This window comes from Coturnix japonica, chromosome 13, assembly GCF_054131305.1.
Source record: "Coturnix japonica strain WE chromosome 13, WE-NBRP24, whole genome shotgun sequence".
NCBI lineage: Eukaryota > Metazoa > Chordata > Aves > Galliformes > Phasianidae > Coturnix > Coturnix japonica.
Genome location: NC_140675.1, coordinates 4,598,863 through 4,610,695, shown reverse-complemented (window position 1 = coordinate 4,610,695; position 11,833 = coordinate 4,598,863). Strand labels below are relative to the sequence as shown.

The 11,833-nt window shown below is 47.7% G+C and overlaps 2 protein-coding genes and 1 long non-coding RNA gene across 3 annotated transcripts; all 3 read right to left on the bottom strand.

The window, feature by feature from the left end:
- Positions 1-2,642: 2,642 nt before the first annotated feature.
- LOC146758650 (rho GTPase-activating protein 32-like) lies at positions 2,643-4,772 on the bottom strand. The gene is made up of 4 exons (XM_085514604.1): positions 4,690-4,772; positions 4,027-4,153; positions 3,684-3,829; positions 2,643-3,364 (listed from the first exon to the last, which is right to left on the bottom strand). Exons 2-4 carry the CDS (start codon positions 4,050-4,052, stop codon positions 2,934-2,936), a joined length of 603 nt encoding a protein of 200 aa, XP_085370730.1. The 5' UTR covers positions 4,053-4,153; positions 4,690-4,772; the 3' UTR covers positions 2,643-2,933.
- A 617-nt stretch (positions 4,773-5,389) lies between these two features.
- On the bottom strand, positions 5,390-6,394 carry LOC146758649 (uncharacterized). The gene is made up of 3 exons (XR_014933989.1): positions 6,025-6,394; positions 5,584-5,652; positions 5,390-5,456 (listed from the first exon to the last, which is right to left on the bottom strand). It is a non-coding gene; the product is annotated as an uncharacterized LOC146758649 (long non-coding RNA).
- A 251-nt stretch (positions 6,395-6,645) lies between these two features.
- On the bottom strand, positions 6,646-10,637 carry LOC146758648 (obscurin-like). The gene is made up of 3 exons (XM_085514898.1): positions 10,514-10,637; positions 9,618-9,884; positions 6,646-6,809 (listed from the first exon to the last, which is right to left on the bottom strand). The coding sequence occupies exons 1-3, from the start codon at positions 10,590-10,592 to the stop codon at positions 6,646-6,648; spliced, it is 510 nt and encodes a 169-aa protein (XP_085371024.1). The 5' UTR covers positions 10,593-10,637.
- Between the last annotated feature and the right edge of the window lie 1,196 nt (positions 10,638-11,833).

Here is an 11,833-nt window from a genome sequence, read left to right as displayed (position 1 = left end):
AATCGCTAACTACTGTGACATACCAGGTACCACATCTGACTGCTGTGGAACAGAACAAGCACATACGGGACAGTACACAATTCAACATCAACTCAGCAATGACTGACATCACTCCCATAGAAATTCTGAAACAGAGCTGTGAAAAATGAAAAGTAAAACATTCAGCATTTTCATTGGCATTTTGGTAAAGTTGCTGTAATAATATAACAATAATGTAATGTAATGTAATGTAATAACGTAATAACTTCCTCCATTTTACAGCCAGAGAATTCTGCCCTCTGAACAACGAGGAAGAAGATTTGTGGTGCTCTGTTAAACTTTTTCCAGCTCTACAGCATCTTTCAAAAGGCAATGGGACCAGTAGGCTGCATTCGTATGTACCATCCCACCTGCCCCCGTGTTCTTGAGAACTCCACAACTCCAACAGAAGATATTATCATATTTAAATGCCTTTTGGCTTACCCCTACAGTAACTTTCTCCATGATTTTTAGTGCAACTTTTTCACCAGTAAGAAGATGCCGCCCGAGTTTTACCTTGGCAAAACCACCTACAAATCAAAACACAGATGCTTAAAGTTGAGTGTGAATTCTTCTCTAATATAACATTACAATTTCCAACTGGTTTAAAAAACGAATTTCAAATTTATACAAATGAAACCTGACTTAGAGAACTGACAAGAGCTGTTAATCTATTCTCAGATTAATTCTAGAGTGGTGAGACAGACTGTTAGGCGTGCTGTTTCTGTACAAAGATGACACTTACCCGTTCCAACTGTTTCATGGAATTCCTAGTACTTGAGAATTTCCTCGTAGTCACTGACAGACATCCTGAATGTGCAAGAACTGAAGATCCTCCAAGCACGTGCAATGAGGAAGTGCCAGCAGTGTTCACATCCTACTTAGGACATATTCTTAGAGGCAGAAGGGACACTCGTGGCAGATCCAGCAATCACAGAATCACAGAATTACAGAATTACCCGGGTTGGAAGGGACCTCAAGGATCATGTAGTTCCAACCCCCCTGCCTAGCAGGGCCACCAAACATACGCATTTACTAGATCAGGTTGCCCAGGGCCCCGTCCAACCTGGTCTTGAACACCTCCAAGGACGGGGCATCCACAACCTCACTGGGCAGCCTGTTCCAGGACCTAACCACCCTTCTAGTAAAGAACTTACCCCTAACATCCAACCTAAATCTTCCCTCCTTCAACTTAAAACCATTTCCCCTAGTCCTGCTATTATCAGCCCTTTCGAAGAGTTTACTCCCTTCCTGGGAGTAAGTTCCCTTCAGGTATTGAAAGGCTGCAATGAGGTCACCCCGCAACCTTCTCTTCTCCAGGCTGAACAAACCCAACTCCCTCAGCCTGTCCTCATAGGGGAGGTGCTCCAGCCCCCTGATCATCTTTGTGGCCCTCCTCTGGACCCTTTCCAAAATCTCCATATCTTTTTTGTACTGAGGGCTCCACACCTGGACACAGTACTCCAGATGGGGCCTCACAAGAGCAGAGTAGAGAGGGACGATCACCTCCCTATCCCTGCTGACCACCCCTCTCCTGATGGAGCCCAGGATCCCATTTGCTTTCTGGGCTGCCAGAACGCACTGCTGGCTCATGTTAAGTTTCTCATCTATCAGGACCCCTAGGTCTTTTTCAGCCGAGCTGCTCTCAAGGACAACTCCTCCCAGCCTGTACAGGTGCCTGGGGTTCTTCCGGCCCAAGTGCAAAACCTTGCACTTTGCCGTGTTGAACCTCATTAGGTTCACCCGAGCCCAGCTTTCCAGCCTGTCAAGGTCCCTCTGAATGGCATCTGTTCCCTCCTCCGTATCAACTGCACCACTCAGCTTGGTGTCATCAGCAAACTTGCTGAGGGTGCACTCCATTCCCTCATCGATGTCATTAATAAAGATGTTAAAGAGCACCGGTCCCAAGACAGACCCTTGAGGGACGCCGCTCGTTACCGGCCTCCACCTGGACATAGAGCCATTGACCACCACCCTCTGTCTCCGGCCTTTCAACCAATTGCTTATCCATCTAGTTGTCCACCCATCAAATCCACCTCCCTCCAATTTGGAGATGAGGATGTGATGGGGGACCATGTCAAAGGCCTTGCTCAGGTCCAGGTAAATGACATCGGTCGCCTTCCCTTCATCCACCAACGCCGTCACTCCATCATAGAAGGCCACAAGATTAGTTAAGCATGACCTTCCCCTGGTGAAGCCGTGCTGGCTGTCTCGGATCACATGCTTGTTCTTTATGTGATCAAGCATGTTGTCCAGGAGGATCTGTTCCATAATCTTCCCAGGCACGGAGGTGAGACTCACCGGCCTGTAGTTACCCGGGTCGTCCCTGCTCCCCTTCTTGTAAATGGGAGTGACGTGACCCTTCCTCCAATCATCCGGGACCTCACCTGACAGCCACGACTTCTCAAATATGATGGAGAGCGGCTCAGCAACCACCTCAGCCAGCTCCTTCAGGACCCTGGGATGCACGCCATCTGGCCCCATAGACTTATACTCATTCAGTCTAAGGAGGCACTCTCGGACTTGCTCTACCCTTACAGTGGGGAGGGAATGCTCATCTTCTCACCAACGTGCATCCCCCTCTCACCCAGCAACAACAAAACACAGTGCATGAAGCTGGCTTCACTTAGGTTAACAATATGGAACATCCCTCAGGGCTTTGTGCCACAGAGCAGTAGCAGGGCTGGACTACAGCTTGAGGAAGCAGTGGAAGCCTTTCCCTGTATGGTTACAGTGTCCCTGCACGCACCCCACAGCCAGAGCATTGCAAGCTGAGCTGTCTTGATGTTTCTTGTACTCATCCCAATCTCTGCGAATGAAAACTCAGAATTCAGTCAAGGCGTTGATTGAGCACGAGCGTGCCTTTATTCAATAGGAAAAAGGAGGGGGTGTGAGGTCTGGAGGAAAGATGGGACTCATTCTCTGTTGTCTGACGAGAGTGTCTCAGAAGTCGTGCTGTTGCCCGGAGCCTGGGACTCTTGGCCTGATTCTACCTCCCCCTCCAAGATGTTTGGCTTCTCCTCTGTAATGCTGACCTGAGCCTGCATGGTTGTGCTGCTGTCGGGGCACTCGTGCTGTGCTTGGGCTGGGCTGTCCTCGAAAGGCACTCGGTTCAGGCTGGTGCCTGAGGAGTCTGGCAGGCTCAGGTCAGCAGCTTCAGCAGGTATGGGATGAACGAGAGCTTCAACGATGATGGCATTCTTCTCTTTATAACTGATGTTATACGGAAGGCTTTCATCTGAACTGCAGCATCCTGTGCTTAGTAACAGTTCTTCATTGATGGAATCACAGGAAGCTGCATCGTAACATGCCCGGCGTCTTGGAGATATACAAGGGCTCGGGTCACCTAGGAAGGAGTAGACGCACAGCAGTTAGTGTCAAAGTTTCACAAGATGAATCATGAAACAGGTTCTTGACATTTGGCTATGCAGTGATGGTGGGCAGAAGCAAATAGGCTTCTAGCAATAGTGTCACTGCCTTGAAAGTGATCCTCGTGCAGGTCCAGCTCTTGTGTTGACAAGAGACTCATTTGGGAAAGACAGGAGTCAACTGAAGATGTCAGGCACAGGCTTGAATGCCAGAAGGATGTACAAGCCCACTGAAAGCATGAATTCTACCTGTGTTGCTGACAAGCAGTGTTTTGAAAGCTGGATTTGCATGCTTACCTGCCAGGACCAAGACTTCTGCTTCAGAGGGCTCCCTGGCACTGCTCTGCAGTTGGCGTTTGGCCACAGGGGATGGTTTGCCCAGGCAGAAGCAGGAACGCCAACTGCAAGCTGCTGACTCTGCCCTCTTACTGGGAGAACTCATTCTGCAGAGAAAACAGCGCATGCTGTCAGTCATGGTGCAGGGTGAGGGAAGAGCTGCACCGAACCCTTGCCAATAGTTGCCTGTTCCTGTCAATGCCTGGTTTCTGCTGAAACACAGCTTAGAAAAGCCCTCTGTTTCAAACAGCAGAGGATGCTTCCATTCCTACAGCTCAGCCCTCAAGTCCTGTTGGCTAAATACCTCTCAACGATGTCAAGCAGGGACATGGATCCCGAGAATGTTGGAGGCTCAGGCTGCTTCGCTCTCCTGGGGCAGGCCTTCAACAGGGAACGAAGGCAGGAGATGAACTTGCCCCGTTTCTTTGGCTCTGCGCAACAAAACAAAAAAACAAGTTCATTTCAGCCCTGGCTCGGTTGGACGAGGCCGAGTGCAACACATTCAACAGAACACGTAACAACAGAAAGCATGTTCCCAACAAGGACACACAAGAACGGATTTTCCCCATCCCTGGAGGTGCCCAAGGAGCTTAATGCAGTTCTCTTTCTAAGCTTGCTCAACTCGGGCATTAATGAACCCCCTGAAAGCCATGTTCAGACCCCATTTTACTAACCCGCATTGTCAAATGTAAAATACGCACCTGGCTTTGGCAATGAATGTAGGATGGACTCGGGCAGTTTTCCCCTGATGAGTTCCACGCACTCACCAGGGAAAAAACCAACCTGTAATAAGAACAAAAAGACAGGTGGGCATTAGCCCAAGCCCAGAGCCAAAGGAAAGGTCCTCTGACACCGACACAGGGCAACTGTTTGCATCCAGAAGCCATCCTGTGCAGGCAGAGCAGCTCCAACCGGAGATTCTAGACACTACTGAAGCTGTGCTCTCTAGTCAAAAATGTGTGCCTACCTCAAAGCCATGCTTGCCTCTCCACCAGGGGCTCATCTCCTTTGGTGGCATATCAACAATGCACACGATGTCTCCAACCTGCAAAAGATTGAAACATCAATCCCAGCTTCAGCACAGCTAAAAGAAAAGCCTTCTTCTACGACACAAAATATGAGAGTATTCCCGAGGCGTTCACACTCTATACTAATTCTGTGCACAACAACAAGGAACGCCTGGAACTGCTTACCTCCAGAGAGAGCTCATCCGGCCCCTGGGCGACGTGGCTCCTAATAACATGGGCTGCTGCAATCGCTGGTACGTTTAAAGATGACATAGCACGCACCAGCTGCGGCTCCCGCATGTTATCAGCCTGCAAAACAGAGCACAGGCCGTGGTCAGGAGCTGAGGACAAATCAGGAGGATTTCAAGGTGAGGAGCACATCTGCAAAGAAAGCTGCAGCAAATGCGCTCCGTCCTTATCAGGAGCACTTCAGAAGGAGCTGCACTTCTCATCACAGTTATTTCCCTTCCTGGTGTGCATTGCCAGGACATGCAAAGATGCATCTCTCTCTACCCAGACTAATCAGCAATGGCACTGGCACAGACAGGTGGCCAGGCCCTTTTTGGCCCATTCTTTCCTGCAGGAGAGTACATCTGCAGCTTCTTCTAATGGTTCAACACAGGGAACAAAGACCGGCCAGAGCTTCATACTGTACCTCCGTCGCCGCCACCTCAGGCTCACGGCTGATCTCACTGCACGCAGCACCCATAACAGCAAGTGTGAAGAGCTGGAACAGAGCAGAAACACACTTCTGTTTTCTCTATTCACACAGCACAGTATGGACAGACTTCTTCAGAACTACATTCACATACCATGCGGCAAAACCATGCGGGGGGACAAATCATGGCACGTACCTGGCAGTGAGATCACCTCAAGCTATCTGCAGCAGTTGTCGCTTTGCTCGGATGGAATGAGAGCAAAAGCTGCACCGAGGCAGTGGGCGGAGGGTGAGGAGAGGAGAGAGAAAGAGCAGGTCAGTGAGCAGGGCTAAGACAGTCATGGAATAACACACACAGCACAACCGTCCCATCCACTTGCTGCAAGACATGCTGAGTCTCAGGCTACGTGATGCCTGTCCGCCCAGCAACTTTACAATGCTTCCACTACTGAGCAAAGACAATGGAAGAAGCACGGGACAGGTGCCAACTTTACGGATACCCCCTTTGGAACGTGTGTACCAGGGGAAAATTATGTCTGATGGTCAAGAGTAAGCAATACGGTGCTGTGAGCTCCGACAGCCAGCAGTTCTCAACACCTCACTGCCCACCCATCCATCCCACGCCAGCTCAGCTTACCTACAAGCTGCTGCGCACGACGGTGAGAAGAAAAAGGCAATAAAGACACTAACTAAAGGAACTAACTAAAGGCACTAACTAAAAATACTAACTAAAAGCACTAACTAAAGGCACTAACTAACGACACTAACTAACGGCACTAACTAACGGCACTAACTAACGGCACTAACTAACGGCACTAACGACACTAAACGCACAAGAACAACAAATCAAGCAACCACTCCGACCACTAGCTCACCCACAAAGGAACGCAGAACGCACCGCTCCTCCCCTCATTCCAGACGCTTATGACATCACCAACGGCCAACAGCCTGGTCCACCATGACCCCCCACAAGGCGGGGAGCCAAGACCACGTGGTCACGTCTGATTCCAACACGGCACCACAACATTCCAGGACTCAGTGTGGGCTTGGAATTCTATCCTGGTGTGGCAGCGCAATGGGAGGTGTTAGGGCACAGCTGAAGAGCTGACAGACAACGGACGTTTCCAAAGGAGGGTGCCAGATTAACTCTCAGCATTCTCTTGCGGGGCTCTTAGGAATGCTTCAAACCCATTTTCACTGCCTAGCTCATTTCTAGAAAGTCCAGTTGAGAAATGCTCACTTTGTCTGGGGAACGCCTCTATGCATCATGAATGAAAAATAAAATAAAATGGGCACGCGACCCTATGAAACTTACCTCTCTGCTCTTGCTGTCAGCCAGACACCTCAGATGAGCATGACGTGTCCCTGCTCCTGAATGAAGATTCACCCAAGTCTGTGTTCCTCTCTGCTCCATCTCTGGGTCTAAAAGAAACACAGACAGAGATGATTACAAGATCCTTTGTGCAGATGAAAGCACAGAGTGCACACGAATTCTCTTTAGCAAGAACTACTACTTGAGAATGCATAGAATCCACACAAAAATTTACTTTCTCTTTAACCCTTTTTCCTTTGTACATGATTCCACTATTTATACCCTCAATTAATGATTCATACTGCACATGATGTTATGATGTAGAATATTGACAGCAACAGCACAAAACTATGACAGAATCCACAGACAGTTTTTTGAGAGGTAGTATGAAAGATGAACAGAAAGGAAATAGATTCATTAAAATAACCTTGTTAATCCTCTCCCCGTCAAAAAAGGAAGACTTCTGGGCACTGTTACCAGCAGCTCCTAGAACACCTTGCACCACAAACTGCGGCACATACATTTTCTTCCCACAGGTCCCTCACCTCCCTCATTAGTGTCAGATTCACTCAGGTTAAAATACATGGATCAGAACAGCCATTCAGTTCTGCTTAGGCAGGATCCCACCGCCGGGATGTCTCCCAGTCCCATTCCCTGCTTTTCCCAGCACCAGTTGGGGAAAGGAACAGCAACTGACATCACCTACCCAGACTTCTGCAGGGCCTTCCATTTGGTCTCACATCACAGCGAGAAGCAGGAGAGCTCTCGTGGTACAAGAGAGTGGTGGGCTGGAGAAATAAAGGCTGCCTCTAAGATTGTGCTTCAAACAACATGTGGAACTGGACATGAGACATGAAAGACAGGGCTACATGCCCCAAAAGGGGGGAAGTTCCAGTTGCTGCAAGCCATCGAGGTAACCAATAGAGGGGCCCTGACTACAGCCTGGGCGGGGAAAGGGACAATAGAGTATACTGGGCTGTGTGGATTAGGTGGCCTGGCACATCTCAACCACAGAAATATAAAGCCTTGGTGGACACTGGCGCACAATGCACCCTAATGCCCTCAAGTCACCAAGGGACACAACCAATATATATCCATGGAGTGACTGGGGGTTCCCAAGAATTGACTATGTTGGAGGCCGAAATAAGCCTCAATGGTAAAAACTGGCAAAAACACCCTACTGTGACTGGTCCAGAGGCTCCATGTATTTTGGGTATTGATGACCTTAGGATGAGATATTTTAAGGATCCCAAGGGCTATCGATGGGCCTTTGGGATAGCTGCTGTTAACACAAACTGTGTTAAGCAGCTGTCAGCTTTACCTGGTCTGTCAGATGATCCTTCTGCTGTGGGGTTGCTCCAGGTAAAAGACCAAGTGGTACCAATTGCCACCAAAGTGGTACAAGACAGCAGTTCCGCACCAATAGGGACTCATTGCTCCTCATTCACAAGCTAATTCGCCAATTAGAGAATCAGGGATTGATTAGCAAAACTCACTCGCCTTTTAACAGCCCCATATGGCCAGTGCGTAAAGCCAATGGAGAATGGAGGCTGACGCTGGATTACCGTGGCCTGAATGAATTCACACCTCCATTGAGTGCTGCTGTACCAGACATGATAGAACTCCAGTATGAACTGGAGTCAAAAGAAGCAAGGTGGTTTGCCATCATTGACATTGCTAATGCCTACTTTTCCATCCCATTGGCTGCAAAATGTAGGTCACAGTTTGCTTTTACCTGGAGAGCTGTTCAGTATACCTGGAACTGTTTACCTCAAGGGTGGAAGCACAGCCCAACCATTTCCATTGGTTGATCCAAGCTGTCTTGGAACAGGGTAATGCTCCCGAACACTTGCAGTATATTGATGATATTGTAGTGTGGGGCCATACAGCAGCAGAGGTTTTCAAGAAAGGAAAACAGATAATCCAAATTCTTTTGCAAGCTGGTTTTGCCATTAAGCGCAGCAAGGTGAAGGGGTCTGCCCAGGAAATCCAGTTCTTAGGTGTAAAATGGCAAGATGGGCATCGACACATCCCAGCAGATGTGATTGAAAAAATCACTGCTATGTCTCCGCCCACCAACAAGACAGAGACCCAATCTTTTCTGGGAGTAGTGGGCTTTTGGAGAATGCATGTCCCAAACTACAGCCACATAGTGAGCCCCCTCTATCAGGTAACGTGGAAGAAGAATAATTTCTCATGGGGTCCTAAGCAGCAGCAGGCTTTTGAGCAGATAAAACAAGAGATAGCCCATGCCGTGGCCTTGGGGCCAGTACGGACGGGACAGGATGTGAAAAACATAATCTACACTGCTGCTGGAGAAAAAGGTCCCACTTGGAGTTTGTGGCAAAGAGCTTCAGGAGAGACCCAAGGCCGACCCCTGGGATTTCAGAGTCGAGCATATAAAGGGTCTGAGGAGCACTATGCTTAAACTGAGAAGGAGATCTTAGCCGTGTATGAGGGGGTTCGGGCTGCTTCTGAAGTAGCTGGGACTGAGGTTCAGCTCCTTCTAGCACCTCGCTTGCCTGTGGCCCCCCTGTCACGAACACAGGTAAATTTTTGTTTAAACCGTGACAACTACCCAGAATGCTGCATCAGGGAATTTTTGCCTAGAACTTTAGAGAACTATTTTTAACTCAGAAAGGTCAGAGATAGAAAGTTCACACTGATTTCTGGGTCACCAGCCTCACCGTACATCAGCATTTTTGGTTTTTAAATGATACATAAAGTTCTCAATGGCACTGCTCTAGTTGGTAGTTCTTTCCCTTTCCATGCAGCTCGCTCTGTGCATGGCTTGTGAACCGCTATTCAGGCCAGACAGCTGCAGCCCCAAAGACCTGCCATAAATGTACAAATTCTACCAGGATAATGTCTTGGGAGTGGAGAAACAGGATGCGCAGTCATATGGCTCTCACACATACCTTGTACAACCAGCTTGGCTCTGGACTGGGCATCACCAATGTCACAGGTGTACACGTCACTGTCACTTTTCTCCAGATTTCTTATGCTCAGCTGCAGGTCTCGTCCTTTCTGTGCCATCTCGTATTTCCTGCCAGGCCTGAGCTCAGCAATGCCTTTCCTCCATATGACGGTGTATGAGCATTTCTCGCACTGAAATGAAAAAATTGTAGTTCCACTTTCTTCAGTTTTCAGATCTGAAAGTTCCTTGATAAAGTAATTAGGTTTTTCTGGAAGGAAAAGAGGGGGATGAGGGTGTGGGACAAAGGGATTTGTTACCCGAACAAGTCTCAAGCATACAGAGGTGTCCTGAATCTCCTTTGCCCTCACTTCTAGAACATCACATAGAGATGCAAAGAATCTAAGAAGTCCACAGAGTCCACCCATTTACATAGGCTTGATCATTCCAGAAGATATCTGGAAAGTTTAATACCATTATACATGCGCTGGTAGGATCTCATCTGATCAACTGCATATAGTTTAGATTACACATATTCAATATAGACTAATTCAGATTGCCATATTTTCTTGGCTCACTAACACCCAAGATCATAGAATCATAGAATGATCACAGAATCATAGAATGGCCTGGGTTGAAAAGGACCTCAAAAATCATCTAGTTTTAAAGCCCCTGCCAAGGGGTCACCAACCACAAGACCAGGCTGCCCAGATCCACATCACACTGGAGAATCATTCAGTTTCCAGATTATTTTAAGGAAAAGATTTTAATCCATCATATTTTCTGAAAACTAAGAATTGATCCTGCTCAAGGAAACAGAAGAGAAAAACATCACCCACAGGCTGCAGATATTTACCTCGACTTCTCTACATGCCATCCCCAGTGTGCTTTTCAACTCACCTTGCAGTAACCCTGGCTTTTGTTTCAGAGTCCTCTGTCTCACAGGTGTACTCCCTGCTGTCCTTGGCAGTAGAATCATGGATGATCAGAATGGCCCCAGTTCCCTCCTGCTGCAAGTCGTACTTCTGGCATTTTCTGATTGCTTTGCCATCCTTGTACCAACTGATGTTCACATCTGTTTCGACAGCTCACAGCTTAGGCTGATGTCCTGCCCTGCTGCTGCTGTCGTATCCTCCAGCTGTTTTGTAACCTCAGTAGCTTTTTCTGGAAGAAAACATGCTTTTTAAGTAACACACACACGGTAGGATGCCTCTCTCAAAATACACGCATCTACATGCTGGAGATAAGTTAGAGAGGCATTTGCAACAGAGGCCATCCTACAGCCAGCAGTAATCTGCAAAGTACAGACAATAGAATTCAAGGCACCATTTATTCTCTCTTAAATCTACCCCATTGAGGATGATGAACCATGACTGAAAACTGCCTCTTTCTTCTCTCCACTCATCACACTGGGAGCCTCGGATGATGCTCTCAGATGCACATGTTCTAGATAGGAATTTGTTGTACAGCTAGACGATGTGAAGGCCATCCCTTCAGCTTATACTTAGAGGATATTTGCTCCCACAGTTCCCTCAACAGATCATTCCTGATTTACTGTTAATGGAACAAGCTGTAGTGAGATGCCCATTTCCAACACTACCCCAGTGCTTTGGGTAGTTCTCACATTTGTGTAAAATGGTTCCTCCTTTTACATATTTTTAAGAGAAATTCTCAGTGCTTCAAGGTTCAAGTAGAAGGTTGCTATTCACTTTAACCATATTATGAGTTAGCTCTCATGACAATCTTATCAGAAGACAGTTGAAGGAATCAGACCCCAGAATCTCTCCCATCTCATTACCTTTCACAGACAGAGAGGCTTTGGAGGTTAGACCACGGGCAATAAAAACGACTTCCCCAGCGTCAGTAGGAGTCACACTTTTGATAAGGAGAGTCTCTTACCAACCCACGTTAGAAGCTTTAAATCGCCCACCGCTTTCCACTCTGCTTCCATTCAGTGTCCAGTTGAACTCATCAATGCTTTCATGGGACAGAATGCATTCAAAAGTACAATCTTCTCCCTCCTGGATTTCAGTGTTTTTCAGCCGTTTGCTAATGCCAATATTCAGCTCTGGAAGATAAGAGATAGGTTAGTATGGGGTTTATATGGAGAAAAGGCATTTGTGACTGACGTGAGTAGCAGGACTGGTGTTTTAACTCAGGATTTGCAGAACATGGCTGCGTTCCTCACTGATGTATTCTCTAAGACATTCTCCACTCAGA